The 17,127-nt window shown below is 38.5% G+C and overlaps 1 protein-coding gene across 1 annotated transcript in view; it reads left to right on the forward strand.

Annotated features, from left to right (window-relative positions):
• The window catches only part of snd1 (staphylococcal nuclease and tudor domain containing 1), a 221,806-nt gene that overhangs the window by 88,727 nt on the left and 115,952 nt on the right, over positions 1-17,127 (forward strand). The window contains exon 16 of the mRNA XM_047389164.1: positions 2,402-2,511. Coding sequence (XP_047245120.1) covers positions 2,402-2,511 — 110 coding nt within the window. The remainder of the gene's footprint in view (positions 1-2,401; positions 2,512-17,127) is intronic.

Genomic DNA, 17,127 nt, shown 5'->3' on the forward strand with positions numbered 1-17,127 from the left:
GACCATTTAACATGGGCTGATATCAATGTTAATGCAGATATATTGTGCATTCCTAATTGGCCATTATAATTTGACAGAACCTCACTTCACAAAATGCAATTAACCTTTTTTGCTCAAGTGCACATGGATGATGCAGAAGGACAGTAATCCAGGGCACACCAACAAGTATATCTCTGAGTGCCTCAAAAAAATAAATCAAATGGTCCAGAAGTAGCCTAGTCAAAGTTCAGACTTGAATGCAGTTCCATGGCCCTAAACAGTCTATCCATTCTCCAAAACCCCTCGATGTGGTTCAACTAACCCGATTCTGCAAAGAGGGAGTCAAAATTCCTCTACAGAAATGTAAAACGGTCATTGCCAGTGAATGGTGACACAATGGTGACACAAGCACTTATTAGCTTTAGAGCAGTTGCTTTTTCACATAAGGCTCAGGTGGTTTGGACAGTTTTTGATGAATGAAATCATTATTTGAATCTGATTTTCGTATTGACATTTCATTACATTGTATTTACATTGAGCAGTTTACTGTTATCCTTTTTAAAGCTTTGTTGCTTAGAGGGAACATAGAGAAACTGCAGACTCGATACAGATCTTCCTGTATTGTACAAAACTCTCTACTGAGTGTAAACCTAATGTCTTAAACTGGACTGAACAGTTTTTTAACTTTTCAGTGCAGTATGTCATGTGGCCTCATTTTGCCTTTGCAGGGTCATTTTCCCTTTCCTGCCAGTGTGAATTTGCTGATATATCTTGCTCTTGTCCTCCTAAATGGGACAGACATGGCCATGTAGGGAACAGAAAGTACAAAATGAGATTTAAAAAAGCCGGTGGGTTTTTCAATTCAGTTAAAAGAAAAATTATAGCAGGAGGAGTGAACTTGCTCAGTAGGTTAGCTGGCTTAATATTTTAGGGTAATACAATGAGTATATCAGGTTTTGATTTTCATAAAAAGCAATAGTTTGCTCCTTAAAACTGTAAGAAAACGCAAACTAAATATTTATTTTAGATGGCATCTTTTTTAACATAAATACACCACATTCACTGTTTCATGTGGCCTATAGAGACATTTCTTTAGCAAGTACAGAAGCCAAGATGTAGACTCACCTGGAACATGGTGTCCTATATTGTCACTGTCAGAATCTGCTGTAGCCACAAGGTTATTAAGCCCCTCATTATAGTGAAACATTATATAGCTATTGCATGTATTATCAATGAAATCAAAAGATAACTGGCCACTCAGACCGTTCAAAGAATTCATCTTTTTTGAGAAAGTCTAAAAAAATCTTAGCTGTGAAAGTTGAATCCTATGATTTTTGCAGCAAGATAGCCACGCGCACCAGTGAGTCATCGGAATGCCCTAACAGATCAAATTTTGCTTTTCTGTCATGTATATTTGTGAGTCTGTCCTGAGGCTGTATATCTGTCATGCCAGAGAAGCTCATTAAATTAAACCCCAAGTCAAATGGGAAAGAAAGACCCTAAGAAAGAGTCGTTGCTTTATTAGCAATATGCTGGAGGCTTTAACTTGCAGCAGAAGCTATCATCAGATTACTCTGCATCAAACAGCTCCGACCTGCTTGTTGGTTTGTTGTGTTTAACTGAAGCAATTAAGCTTTTTATTATCTGAATTTGAACAAACATTATAACAGATTAACATGTAGAGTGTATACATATGTAGATATATAGTATAGAACTACTCATTATCTTTGAAATTTGGCTCACAGGTTTTACATATCTACCAGATTAAGCTATTAAAACTGTCTACTTTCTCTACTTGCCCATTTTTATGCCATGAATAAACAAAACTCTTTTGAAGAAGTGTTTTTGTTTTCAATTGTTGACCCAGTGTCCACAAGTTATTTATTCAAAATTTAGATTTGTTCTTTATTCCGTCATAAAAATACTGTAAATGACAAAAAAAATTATGATTAAATTAGTTGGTCACGTTCCACCTTACCTACATGCAGACAGAGGGATCCACTGGAATCTTGGAATTGTTAATGTAGCAACATGAAACTAATCTGTTTTCATTGATGTGTTCTGAGGCTTATTAAGTAGTATATTTTCCTATTTAGCTTTAGAAATATATAAATGATATAATTAGACACTTGATGTGGGGAGAAAATGCCATATTAACCACTTAATTAAGAAAATGTAAGTGGGATTTGGAAAAAAAAAAATTGGTTTAAGCGCCATGACGTAAAGACACGTATTCATGATTTCAGTTTTGCCCAAAATGTAAGCGCCTATTCCCTAATCGAGCAGCCCGACGGGAAAAAAAAGTCTTCACACTCATAAAGCCAGATAAGATTAAATTGACTATGTAACCATTACTGTCCATTTTCTTTGCACCTTTGCTTTGACTCAGATGGACTCAAACAACTTTGTCATGTTTGGCTAGGTATCGAATGTCCACGCAGTTCCCGAAATACGCCTAGTGGGGTGCAGGTGGCCGAACCCTTCAGCAATGAAGCCATGCTGTTCACCAAAGAGTTGGTGTTGCAAAGAGAGGTAAGTAACGACACAAAGCAACCCTTGCTGGGGTTTTATTGTCTCTTGTTGTTTCTGTGCCTTTTTTCATGTTGGGGGCTCTAAATGTTTGTACTTTTTTTGGCTGTTTTTTTGGAGCAGTTGTAGACTGCCTTAGCATGTGCTGTATGTTGCTGCAGTTTGCTGTAGCAGTCATTTTTGTTTGTTCTCAACTCAAAATAAATTTAAAAGACAGGAAAGCTTTAAAATTAACTTATGTTAATTAAAATTAACTACACTGCGTAGCAGAAAGAGTAGTTTTATAATACATTTTACAGGTTTTGCTGCTTTTTATTTAAACCAGTTTAACATAGAAGTGAAATTTGTTGAATTTATTTAAATGCTGCAGCTAATCACAGATCTTGGATTCGTGTTATTTGCCAATGTGTGATTAGAAAAACAGCCTGTATTTTAAATAAAATGTCAAAAAGTAATCTGTTATTCCTCTCAGGTAAAAAGGCCTTTTAATATTAAAATGATGTTTATCCTATCCTGTCGAGCCAGTTTTTAGAAAGATGGGACCACTGACTTTAATAAGCTGATTAAATTGTTTACTCCCTGTTGAACTTTATTACAGCATTTATGCACAGTTCTTATCTCCTGAGTGATGTCAAATCTTATAAAAGTTCAGAAAAAGGTTTACACAATCAGTAAAAAAAAAAAAAAAACCTTCCCTTCCCTCTGGACCACACACACACACACACACACACACACACACACACACACACACACACACACACACACAAATACACCATCTTCACTTGCTTATTCCCTTTTGACAGAAATCTCACCTGATACTGGATCGGTGCTCCTGGACTTTTAAAAACTCCATGCAGTGTATGTCTATTCATTCACATGCTAATAGGTTTTTATAAGAAGCAGTGAACGGGCCAAAGCCATGATGGAACTAGCTATAATCCTGCCACCACTTATCCAGGCCACACACATTTTCTCCTTTGCTCTTTTTTTTGGCTCTTTCTTCATCCCTATCTGCTGAAAAGAGCTTTTCTGTGTGGGGTGGCTGACTCCACTGTCCTCTGGTGTTTAATTGTCATGGAAATGGAGTCTTAGCCAGTGGTCCAGGTGGAGCCATGTTAAAAAATTCTGTGTGTGGGGCAAGCAGACAACATATAAGGCATCGTTGAGTGGGAAATAATGGATGCAGACACCAGGGGAATTTGATTGACAAGGATGCCCTATGAATCAGTGCAGAGGTGCTGGACGGAGTGCATGTTGTTTTGAATTTTGGATGTTTTTACAGATGTCAGTCTGCATAAATAGTTTGTAAAAGTTGCAAGACTTTTACTGAAGCTTTGTCCTATTTCATGCCTATTAGGCCAGATCAAAATGTCTTATTCATGGGATCCGCTAACTTGGTGATACAGACATAAAAGAATAATCACAAAGCACAAGTATCAAAGGATTTTTCCACACGTCTTTTCATTTTTCCCATGATTATTACCCAGGCCATAAAAAGCGTTTTCCGTTGAGTTTTGATGATATTACCAATCATTAATGTATTTTTGCAGCTATTGTAGGGGTGTTAGTTACACGTTGACAACACTTTAGAGCTTAGTTTATTTCCATCAAACCAATTAAAAGTTCGAAACATCACATAAGTTTGCTTCAGTTTTCTGCCTCTTATTCAAGCTGATCTTAAACTTCAATAAAAGGCAGTTGCAAATGCTTGTACCCTTGAACTTTTACACATTAGTCACAATACATCCACATACTTTAGTGTTTTCATCGGGATTTTATGTTGCAGACCAACCAAACATAACACAAATATGAAATGCATATTAACATGATAGGTTCGCAGATTAACATGATGGTTTGTAGTTATTTTTAACAAATAAAAATTACTATAAACAACTGTTCATATCTAAAGACAGAATGTCTGCTTTTCTTTGTAAAAATAGCTCAACCTCTGTCAGAGTATCTCTGAACAGCAGTTTTCAAGCTTTGCCACAGATTCTTCATCGTATTTCGGTATAGACTTTCATGGAGGTATTTAAAATAAGAATTTGCTTTGATTTATACAGCTCCAGTGTAACTCTGACTGTTTGTGTATAAATGTTGCCCTGCTGCCCCAGTCTCCAGTGTCAAAATTCAGTGTAGCCTACAGCATGATCTCTTCCAGATTTATTTCGTATTTTGCTCCAGTCATTTCCCCATTAACTCTGAGCAGCCTCCCTGCCAATGCTTAAGCAACACATCCCCACAGTATGATGCTGCCAACATAGGATTTTGCATTTAAGTCAAAAAAGTTAAATTTTAGTCTCACCTGATCAGAATTCCTTCTTAAATGACTTGTTGCAAGCTGCAAACAGTAAAATTTGATAAATGCCAAAAACAATTTTGCTGTGGGAATGTGGCAAAATGTGAGCGTTAAAGGAGTGTGAATGGTTTTACAAGGCGTAGTAAACAATTTAACACATCACCCGGCTGTACTGTCCCTCATCGTTTCTGCTACAGATTGAATTAAACTGTTATTATGCACATAACCTTTTTTGTCCCCACACACACCATCTCTTACTCTTCCTTCCCTGTGTCAGCAGGTTTTTCACAGGTAGGTGGGAGTTATCAAGCATGACCGAGCCATATAATGAGTCCTAAGCCCAGCATGGGGGTTGATTGGCTGGCTGCACTGACCTGCTGTTTGGGCTAACACAAACACATTCACAGAAACACAATTACCTACATGGACACAGTAAGGCCTTTCTGCACACAGGCTTAGCAGGTTTCCCCTGGTCTAACAATTTATTCATTCTGTGTATTAAAAGAAGAATTGATATTAACAAATTTAGATTGACAAGTGTGCAAAAACATGATATTTCATCTAGATGGAGCATTCAGAAGGTTGTGTAAAGTTATACAGGACCAGGCAGCCTGAGACTGTGTTGGACTGAACAGGTGAGAGGACGTGTTGAGGCTCTAATGAGGAAAGTTAGTAGCAGCAGAATTGAAGCCATATTGAAAGATGTTGGGGGAAGAACTCGTCTTTTTCTCCATTTTTCTTTTCCAAGTGAATTTAGCTGAAAGACATTATCAAGGTGTGTCGCACTCCGGCATGAATTTGGATATTTGGCTGGTGCAATCCCTGCTGTTGATCATCTCTGAATAGCGTCTGATTGCGGTAGCTTTCAAAGCCGCTCCTAAGGCGTCTCAGGTGAAAAACCTTTGATTTGACTTTTGGTGGCATAGTTATTTGCATTCATTTATTACTTTTCTCACTAGTGCTGCTTGGCTCTATTTTGTATTCTCAAGCACTTTGCGTTAGCAGCTTGTTGACTCTGTGTCATTATTCAGGGTCTTCCATCTTCTACATTCAGATGTTGTTTTCTGCTCTCTAATTAGCTGTTTCTTGTTCTTCTATCCTATGAAGCTAAGTTTGGGTGCATGAAGTCATCTCTTCTAGTTTATTTGAAAATTCCCTTTTTAATATTTTTACACACTTATCTGGCTTTCATTTCTTATTCACTCCATCTCTCTACAATGGTACAAAGCTGTTCTATTTTCATTTAAAGCATGCTTAGTGTGGCACACAGTTAACTGGGAAGCTTTGATTTACCCCCTCTATACCCCTGATTTCACCGAGTTTTTGAAATTCTGGCATCTTTAATTTTAACTTTCACTATTTTTATTTGAAAAGTCACTTCTGTTTATTGTCTCAGCCTTCTCATACCTCCCCTCCATCTCATTTCCCCCTGCCTCTCCCTATTCCTGCTCCCTCTGTGCAGTTTAAATCTCTGACAGACACTGCTCCCGTTCTCAGCATGGAACCAAAACAGCAGCACACAATTCTGAGGGTAAAAAAGAGAACACGTTGGTAAACACCAATCCCCAGATATTTCCTCTCCTTTTTTTGATGTCTTCCATTTAATTTCTTCTACCTCCTACCTTCCATTGACAAAAACATCCACTATCTCAGTCACTGATTCTCCTTCTTGACTTTCTACATGCTTTCGGATAGCAACTTCAAAACCTCAGACTAACCATGAGGGAATAGAGCACTGACATTTTTATCACTTCTGAGTCAGTACTACTAATGAAAAATATAAATTGGTAGAACAATATTTATACCTTTCTTACTGCCTCATTAAAATACAGCTCATTTAACAGTGTCAATCAAGCTGAGATGACAGTGTCAAGTTGGCATTAAAGCAATATGCCTCACCTGAAAGTTAGAAGCTATTTTTAAAATTTTGTCCAAGTTGTTTCTCGTAGGCAAGAACATATCTTGAGAATCTGTGGAGTAGTTTGTCATTTTTTTGTTTTTTTTTTGTTTTACATTTTCCATACACACTGTTGAGGTCAGAAGTTTAAAACACTCACCATAGCTCTGAATGTTCTAGTGTTCTAACCATGGAATGACAATAGGACACGTCTTCAGGTTTTAAAAACAAGAATTGCGGGAACAAGTTCGAATGAACTAATCCGCACAAGGTGAAAATTATCCATGCAAGCCTAAATGTATACGTACACCTCCATCTATTGGGCATTAACAAACTTTCAGCTTTACTTCTCGTACTCGTACTGTTTGAGTATTTAACCTCTTCTGTTTGTAGAGTTTATTTAAATTATATTTCCTGGCATTGACCCAGATTTTGAGTACAATGCACAAATTCTTGCACAGTTTAGGTCTGGGTTTTCCAAAAGCTTAATGCAAGTGTGCTTTATCTATCCCAAAACCAGTTGTACAACTGTGGCTTTGAGGTAAAGACTTTGATAATTTGTCCTCCTTGATTATTCCACCTACTTGGTGTAATGCAAGCATGATGCCTCACAGCATGATGTGATCACCACCATGCTTGAAAGTTGGTAGATTTTCTTGAGTTTAAAAATCTTACCTCACACCTGAACTTATTCTGGCCACTGAGGCCAAGTAGCTCAATATTTGACTCAACTGATCATGAAACCTTTGTCCAGAACTCATTTGACTTGTCCATGTGGGCAGCTACATTTTTCATTTGTGGTTGATGGGAACCATTTTTGGAGCAGGGGTTTATTTTTCGGCCTCCAGTCCACAGCAATTTAAAACAACAGTGTCACTGTCCACAGTATAGGAACAGTTTCCAGTTTATGGCCGGCTTGAGCCAGGACTGAACCTGTGTGGATTAGGAAAACACTGCAGTAAATTCAAACCTTAACATCCAATTTCTGTTTTAACAGTTTATTTGTTGTTGGGTAAAGAACTGTTAAAAAAATTGTTTAGAGCTTAAGTAATAAGATTCATGCCCTTGATTATGTTTCTGTCCAGAACTATACTTTCAAACCTCATGTTCATGTGGCCTTTTCATATTTTGGATTAGACTAATAAAGTCGACTTTAAAATGCCTTTTATATATATTATTTTGAAGAACTGACCACCTGGCAGGTGAGGAAGTAAAAAGTGACGAGAGGATCTGAATTTGTCTAATCGGTGCTGAGAGCAGGCCAAGTGGACTGTGTAGTATTCTGCCTTCGTTCTGTCAGTTCTGTTGACCTCATTCAGTCTGGGTGGTCTCTCATCGTCTGTGCTGCCCCAGCTGCCTACTCATATCTTTTATCTCGCACATTTAAATTCTTCGGAACTTGTACAGAAAGCCCTTGATTACGGTCCAGTAGCTCTGACTACATTTACATTTCATTTTTATGATCTTATGTTATGCTGATATCCTTTGATATCAAATTAAAACAACTTGTAATGTTTTTTTCTGTTCTGATTTCCTCCGGTTACATTTGCTTTATTGGAGAAAAGTATATATAATTAACATTAGGAAATGAGAATTCACAAGAACTTACCTTTGCCTATCTGCTCTCTAAATAGGGGTCCCCTCGCACACACGTGTCCCCCACCTTGTGAGATCAAAACTGCAGCAGACTGAGACTGGTAGGGGTTGGCACAGACTGCCTTTAGACCTGCAGGAGGCTGTGTTATCGAGCATTGATGAGTCACTGTGCCAGCGTGGCATCACAGATGTCTTGCTAATGCCTGCCTCTAGATCTCTCTGCCTTAATAAGTGTTCTTGGTGAGCATTTTAATTAAATGCAAATAAACCCAGTACCTTTGTAATATCAATAGGATTTTGCTTTCTGTTCTCCGTGCGTGTGTGTGGTAATCCCCATTAAACCACTACCATAAGCACACTGTGGCAACTAGATAATTGAAGTGTTACTTGCCTGTCTTTGTCTATGCCTGTTTGTGGTCTCTGCAGCTCAGATCAATATGTTTGGCTTTTTTCCACACAATTTTATTTGAAATGTATCCTTCATGGATTTAACAATTTTTTGTATGTTATTTTCCCAGTCATGCCTGCAGGACAACATCACATTTATTTTTTTACATCATCTGCGCTCTCACATTGATTTCCGATATAGCTTAAATTATTTTAGCGTTGGGTCGATTACAAAAGTGCTGGATCTTACAGTCTCTAACCGCTCCACTTCATCCCTCCTTCACTTTTGTACTCAATTTGTATCATATTGGCCTTGTTTCTCTGCATGGGTTTTGTTTTTTCCTATCGTGTGCTTTAGCATACTCTTGTGCCCATGTACTCTGTGTGGATGTGTGTTTGATAGAGAGAAAGAGGAGAGACGGACCGAGCGAACGCATAGACATAATGAATAATGTATAGTGTGGTTTCCTGGTCAGTGAGACAGACAGTAGGGACTGAACTGTCCCTCAGGTCCTTTTTTCTCCCAATCACTTTTTGTAGTTAAACTAACCCAAGTGTAGAAAGCAGCTATGCTTCTATTTTATTGCAATAGACAAGATCTATCCCTGTTCATTCATAACTTTGCATTAATGCATATTTTTAGCTGCAGTGTCTTGCAAAAGTTTTCACTTTTTGCATTCTGTCATGCTAAGCCACACATTTATTTGGTTTTATTGTAGTAGACCAACAAAGAGTTCATAAATGTGAAGTGAAGGGCATTGCGTGGTGTAAGGTAGAGCGGGCGCCCCATAAACGGAGGCTATAGTCCTCGACGCATCCGTCCTTGGTTTGATTCCTGAACTAGAGACCTTTGCTGCATGTCTTCACCCTTTCTCTCTCTGGCCATTTACTGCATGGTAACTGCCAGTAAGGCCACTAGTGCAAATTTTAAAAACTTTTTTTTTTTTTTTTTTTTTTTTTTACAAACAAATGTGGTGTGCACTTCTTTGTTGTTGTTTTTTTTTTTTCCAAAATAGATCAAGCTCAGTCAAATTGCATGGAGTTTGTCTGAAGAGCGACTTTCCAGTTTTGCCAAAGATTCTCAGTTAGTTTTTAGTCTGGACTTTGAATCCTTCATTTTAACACATGAATATGGTGAATGAGTATATGAATATGATCTAAACCATTCTACTGTATGCCTAGCTGTATATTTAAGGTTATGAAGCTCCACCCCAATCTCACATTTTCAGTAGTGTCAGTTTTCTTTCCAGGATTACTTTGTTTCCATCTTCCCATCAACTTTGTCCTTGATAAAGAAAAGCATCCCCACGGCATGTGTTCAGGGTGATGTGCAGTGTTTGTTCTCTATACATAACATTTTGCATGTAGGTCATAAATATCAGTTTTGTCCTGCAAGCCGGGCCTCTTTATGGACTTCTTCCAAAAATGGTTTTCCTTTCAACCTTTATCCAAAAAAAAATTTCGTTGTGAAGTTTTTCACAACCTCAGTATTTCTTTTAGGATTGGGAGCATTTCCAAAGCATGATGCTGCCACCACCGTGGTTCACTGTTGGGACCATGTATTCATGTGTTTGTACAGTGTTAGTTTTCTACCACACATTGCACTCTTTTTTTTACCTCACAAGTAGGTGCTACTTTGTCTTTTTCACTCTTTCAGTGTTTCACAAAAAATCCTAGTAATTTCAGGTTTTTGATTGTAATATGACAAAATGTGACCAAATTTTTTCAAGGTAGCATATTTTTTAGCTTGCAGTCAAAAAAGGCAGACAACAATATATAACTCAGATTGTGCTTTTAATGACTGCCGTCGAGTAACAACAGCAAAATCAATTCTAAGCAGTAGATGAGGATATTAAAAATTGTAAATCTTGTCGCACACCTGTCAATTGATTTTCACATGGCACCACTTTTTGCAATTAGTTTAATGGTGAGACGAACCTAAGCAGGACTCAAAAGAATTTCTCTAAGTGTTTAAGTAATGCTCCTTTTTTATCAGATCCATTTATTCAACCTTCCTCTTTGCTCTTCCAAGCTTATACTTTCTGTGTGTCATAATTGAGCTGTAATTGTGTCTGTTTTAATGCTGTTGCTCAGAAGAGGAGCTTCAGGACAAGTGGCAAGCCGTTCTAGTTTGCAATTCAAATAGAGATTGTATCTGTAATTTAAAGGCTGACCTTGAAAACCACATTAGGAGCATAAAGCCATTAACAGTTGTTGTAGCAGAGTACTGACCATATATTTCGTTCCTCATAATAGCCTATCTGCATGACTTTGGACTAACTGGTGTCACAAGTGGAGTTCATCCTCTGATTTTGCCGTCGTTCTTATTTAAAGCACTGCTCGGCCTGTTTGTGTGTGTCAGTTTCACTGTGGGATGAATTCGCTCCTTGAAAGTAGTGAATTATAGCCTGAAGGTGAATCAAGTGGCCCACATAAGCTAATTTATACCAATGTGGGGACGGAAAGATGGATTGGAGATAGAGATTTGAGAGGAAGGGGGAAGCTTTTGTTATCGCCTGAATTCTATTTACAAGAGTGACCTTCTGTGTAAAGTGTGTGTGACGGCATTCCAACTTCACAGTCCACCATGATAAGCATAACCTGCAAAGAGCATGGAGACACCGGCACACGCTGTACTTGGAGGAACATCTGAATCTTCTTAGCCTTTTCCTCTTCATGAAGGGCACTGCAGTACTCTTCCACATCAATAAGGGCCATAGTTTAATGCTCTTCATGTAGTGACATTTGCTTTTTCTTTCAACCTGTCTTTTATCATATTCTAGGTTATGCTTTTGGAAGAAAATCTTTGTCCAATGATGGTAAAACTCGAGTAATGAACAAAATGCATCATTGAGCTGGCTGACATTCATAAGCTGTTTGCATAAAATCAGGTAAACAACAAAAAAACCTTTTAAAACGGCACTGGAATGAACTGAATTCAGATTTCCATTAACTGGTTTGGAGAAAATAAACACTACATTTGACTATTTTATTTGAACAATAAAGCATTATATAAATTCCATTATAGTATTTGTAAGACATCATGGATTATGGTCCATAATCATGTTTGAAAATGCCTGAGTTTTGATGGTTAGTTCGTATGTGGTCAATTGATTCTCCTTCATGTCCTTTTGTGGCCCATGAAGCAGCTTCACTGTTACTGCGTATTCTTTAATTTGCTGCTATTGTTGTTCACTTCATTAGCATTTTATGTTCCTTGCTAAATTAATGACGACATTTTCACACCCCCATCTCCATTCTTCTTGCTGTGTTGGGTTGTTTCCCATTACTCTGACTTGCCCTTTAATCAGTTTACGCTGGATGTTCCTTGAATGTCCCTTTTGATCCAGAGTCGCAAGAATAAGCTACCCACTCTAAAACCACAGAAGTGCCCAAATGACCCTGCATTTTGAATGTACATTCAGTAGATGTGGGATCACTTCGTAGTGGTGCTTTAATACTAACAGAATCATAAGATGTGGAAAACTCTATATATTTCCACAAGGTTCGTACGGGAGCTTGAAATCCTTGAAAATGCTTGGATTTTAAGGTGTTTTCAAGGTTGGTGAAGTGCTTGATTTTTGTATAAAGTTCTTGAAAGTGCTTGATATTCTAGCAGCACTGATTTGTAATAAAGACCACTCTTTATCAACAGTTTGATTAAATCCCCAGTTTGATATTTTTATGTTAAAGGCACAAAATGAAGAGTGATCATTTTACCTTTTAAAGAAGTCTTTTATTCAACAAGACTTCAGTAGGTGCTGGTAATTGTGTGCTTCGTACATTTAGACTCCAGCAGATAATACCAAGAATCACTTAACGTATAACAGAAGATTTTCCCCATTTTAACCTCTGATTATGGAGTATGCTGGTTTGGGAATGTTAACAGCCTTTCTATGTATGCAGTTCATTCAGGCTGCACAGAAGTGGGAGAGCTAAACCTAAAGCAGATACTAGGAAGGCAGAATGAAATTCCGAAATGTTGCTCGTTCATCATTCCGGCTTTTAGCCTCTGTCAGGATGCTGGATTTGGAAATGTAGGCAGCCTTTAGAAAATATCAGTTAAGGTGAGGATCTACATTCATAACATGTCTTTGTTTTAAAATGGAAATCTGTTATTTTCAGCGACTCCTTTCACACAGAAGGGGGCAATGCCTCTGCTCCTAATATAAACAAATGACTGATCATGGCAGGAATGATAAAATAAAAAGTATATAAAATGCTGTCACATATTGTTTTTAAGAAGAAATGAAATTGGCTAATATGTATGGGCAGGTCAGAGCTTTATAAAAAACGAAATAAAAATGGGCCAGAAATGTCTGATTGGTTTCTGACTAAAATAAATGTCTTGTTCTATGATGGTGTCAGGCTTTCTGTTATTTTCCCACTTTATTTTCTGTCTTGCTGTGCTTCAGGTTGTGGACAGCTCAAGAGACAGAATATACTCTGCATCCTTTATCATATGTCATTTCAATGCGATTAGCCAGGCTGAGGAAAAGGCTTCAGGTGTCCATGATTTATCTCTTCTCAGATTGATCTCATGTTTCTGTAGTTGAACGAAAACGGAAATATGTAACATAATTGCTGCTGTGACATCGCGTATGCACTGTCACATTTATCAAATACATATGTAGAAAAGGTAAAGATATTCGTGTTTGTGTCATTGCTTTGAGATCAGTATTTTACTATGCAGTGTCACATATGGGGTGTATAAAGAGAAATCCATTATGCAAGAAGATTGAGAGCGAGTGTATGTGTGAGCAAGGACGAAGCAGACACTGGCCTCTCAGTGCTAATAGTTCCCTTGACAACACAGCAGTTGCCACACATCGTTGCCTTGGCTGTAGGGTTAAAATGCATCATGCAAACACACCCACTGAAGTCAGCTGTCATCATAAAGAATCTGTCCGTCTCTGTGCCTTTGCCGTCCATAGTTTCGTGTCCTTAATCTTTTTCTGCATCATTTGTTTTTAGACCCTATCAAACAGATGAACACCACTGATGGTGAAGACCATCTTTGCTTTCTCCATCTCCACATCTTTGAGCTTCATTTCTGTGTTTCATGATGGGCTGCCGTCAATTTAGTTATTAAGTTGGCAATGCCTGGCCGCTGCTGCAGAGGTGACACACCTAGTCCACCCACCTCCTCCTGTCAGCTTTTGTTTTTTTATTTACTTCTCCATCATTACCTCCACCATCACACATTTGCCTTTAGCTCTGTGCATGTGTGTGAACTTGGTGTAAGTAGGAATACACTGTCGCTTAAAAGATGTGAATAAAAAACCAAATAAAGCCTCGAAAGAGGGGAGATTTGAAGTGGTAATCCTTCACCAGCTTACCCCAGCAGAACGTCCCCACACCTGCGCTCTCATTCCCATCTCGGCGTCTCCTTCCATCTCCCTATTCTCATTCCATTTCTTTACATCCCTTACCAACAAGAGAGGCTATCTCCGTAGCTGTGTCAGCGATCAGCTTCTCCTCACTCCTCCTCCCTCCCCTTCGTTTTCTATGTTTCCCAGAGGACAGTCGGGTGCATAAAGGGAAGAACAGGGCTTGCAAAATCTATTCAAAAAACGAACAGGGATTGGGCTCTTGGCTTTGAATTCCGACAGATAAAGCTAATGGCAAAAGTGGGCGCCAGGCAGGGAGGTGTGTGTGTGTGTGTGTGTGTGTGCGCAGTTATAGCTTCTGTTGAGCCCAGCTATAGAAATGCAGTTTTTTTTATGCACTGTGCTGTTTGACTCTCTGAATGTGTAGGGGTGTTTACAGGGGAAGTTCCAAGGAAGGCTGGCCTGAGTACTGCAGCTTTTTGAAACGCTTCTTCTGCCAGCTGGATCTCTTAACGCCAGAGTGTTGACTGTTGTTTTAGTGTGGTCAGTTGGGCTACTCTAAAAGTGATCAGTACTGCCATAGCCTATGGTACCTTATCCCTGCCAGTATGCTAGTCTGCTTATCTGGGCATGCAATAATGACGTGAAGTCATTAATGTTAATGGCAAAATGCATTGTTCCTTTTGGGAGATTCACAAGTAGCTTCTGGTGGGGAACTGTAGAATTTGGAAGTGAAGACTTAGTCTCATGCTTCTATTTATCTAAGTCTTTTTGGGTGATATTTTGTCTTAGCAACTGATAAATTCAAAACGACATCCGTTTCTGGGATCCACAGTTTTTATTTTTGTAACTAAATGGTTAGCTAAAGTCAGGGAAAAACCTGCAACGGTAGAATTATGGAAACTAAAACACCCACTTATAAGCTAATGCTGTTGGCAACCTCTTCAGATTATGGTGTTTGATTTTGTTTTAAATGTTTGTGTTTATGCAATATGATGTTAATGTGGTATTTGTAGTCAAGGTTATGACAGTGGAAGAATGTTATACTCAACCCTTAAATATAGCATTTTAGGAATCCTCTGACATAGCGCCAATTAAAGACATTATATGCTAGCAACTTTTAGAGTTTTTCCGCTGCCAGCATCAGTGTAAGTTGTATTTAAAACTTGCATTTGTTTGCTCTTTGGCCTGTAGCTTTTCTGTCAGGTTGACATTTACCGCAGCCGTCTAACACACAAGCATTCGCTTTTCTCAAACACTTTCTGTTGCTGCTCCGTATCGTTCGTCTGTCACCCCCCAGGAACCCCTTTGCCACTTTCAGCGTGGAATTGACACCCTCTCTCACGTGCATGCATTCACAGAAAGTTGTGCACACACAGTTATTATCTCCTGGAACAATACTAATAGATGCATGTACTGCTGTGAGCAAACAGTTTGTGCCTCTGCTGCCAACAGTGGGAGGGTAAAGGCTTGCCAAGTCTCTCCTACCCTGAGCTCCCTCTATCTCTACGCTTCTCTCCCCATCATAAACCCTAACCTTTCCTTGTTACTTTCCAATATCAGTTACATTCTAATGTTTACTCTGAGGACTGAGGCTCAGAACTCGATTTAAAGGCTTTCACGCCTAATGTATACTTGATGGTAAAACACAAGCCAACATGCACACATTGGTCTTGTTTTGTTTAATAGGCACAGTTGAGAAACAAACAAGGAAATAGGAAAATCAACGATGAAACATAATGTCTAATTATTTGTAAAATGATTGAAGAGGTACAGTCAGGTGAGCCAGCTTGGTGATAATGAGGTCACTTGATTCTTGGCCCAACCAACAAATAATTTATTGTATAGTTTGTAGTGCCCAAAAATGATTACATTGCAAAGATGTTTTCAGCAAAGTTCACTTTAATTTGTAATAACCTTGAAAAAGATGATAAATTATGCAGAAATGTTGGAACAATTGTGACATTTAAGTCCAGTTATTTTAATAGCCAATGACTGACATTACACACTCAAGGCAGCTCTCATCTCTCCCAAGTATGATAAATCATTTACTTTCCCAACTAAACAGAGAAAATAAAAAGCAATGTTTCAGGCTGTTCCAACAGTATTAAAGTGTATAGTGAGGACACTCCTTTTGTGAGGGGGTAGCTTATATAACATTGTAAATTTGATGTCCCCTCAAAATAACACACAGCCATTAATGTCTGAACCACTGACAACAAAAGTGTAAAAATTCCTAAGTGAAAATGTCCGAATTGTGCCCAATTAGCCATTTTCCCTCCCCGGTGTCATTTAACTTGATAGTGTTACAAGGGCTCAGATGTGAATGTGAAGTGGGTGTGTTAAATTGGGTTTAAATTGGTCAGCATGTCTGTCGTCCCAGAAGGAAGCATCTTCTGAAGATGATGCACAAGAAACAAAAAACCAGCAGACTAAGCACAAGGATTACTGGAACCATGTCCTTTTGTCTGATGAGATCAAGATGAACATATTTGTTTCAGATTGTGTAATGCAGGTGTGACGGCAACAAGGCGAGGAGTACAAATACGTAGCTCTTGTCTGCAGTCAAGGATTGTGGGAGTGTCATGGTTTGGCACTCCATGTGTGCTGCTGTCTGTGGAAAGCTACATTTCATTGAGGGAACTATGAATACCAACATGTATTGTGACATACTGAGGCAAAGCATGGTGCCCACAGTTTGAAAACATGGCCACAGGGCAGTGTTCCAACATAACGACCCCAAACACACCTCCAAGACGACCACTACCTTGCTAAAGAAACTAAGGGTAAGGTACTGGATTAGCTAAGCATGTCTCCATACCTAAACCTTAGTCAGACCAACGCATTGCAGTTCCACTTTAAATAGACCACAACGGAATTATTTAAGGGTGAAAAGGAAGGATTTAAAAGCATGAAATGTCCCCTTTACGGCAGTGCTGGAAAAAAATGGTAGCAACTCAAAATATTGATACTTCGAGGTGAACTCAATTGCTCAACTGCTTTACATGGTATCAAAGTGGCATATCTGAAGTGTTGTCCCATGAAAAAAGTTTATAAAATATTTACAAAAATGTGCGGAGTGTACTAACTTTTGTGAGATACTGTAATTT

Source organism: Girardinichthys multiradiatus, chromosome 17, assembly GCF_021462225.1.
Source record: "Girardinichthys multiradiatus isolate DD_20200921_A chromosome 17, DD_fGirMul_XY1, whole genome shotgun sequence".
Classification (NCBI taxonomy): domain Eukaryota; kingdom Metazoa; phylum Chordata; class Actinopteri; order Cyprinodontiformes; family Goodeidae; genus Girardinichthys; species Girardinichthys multiradiatus.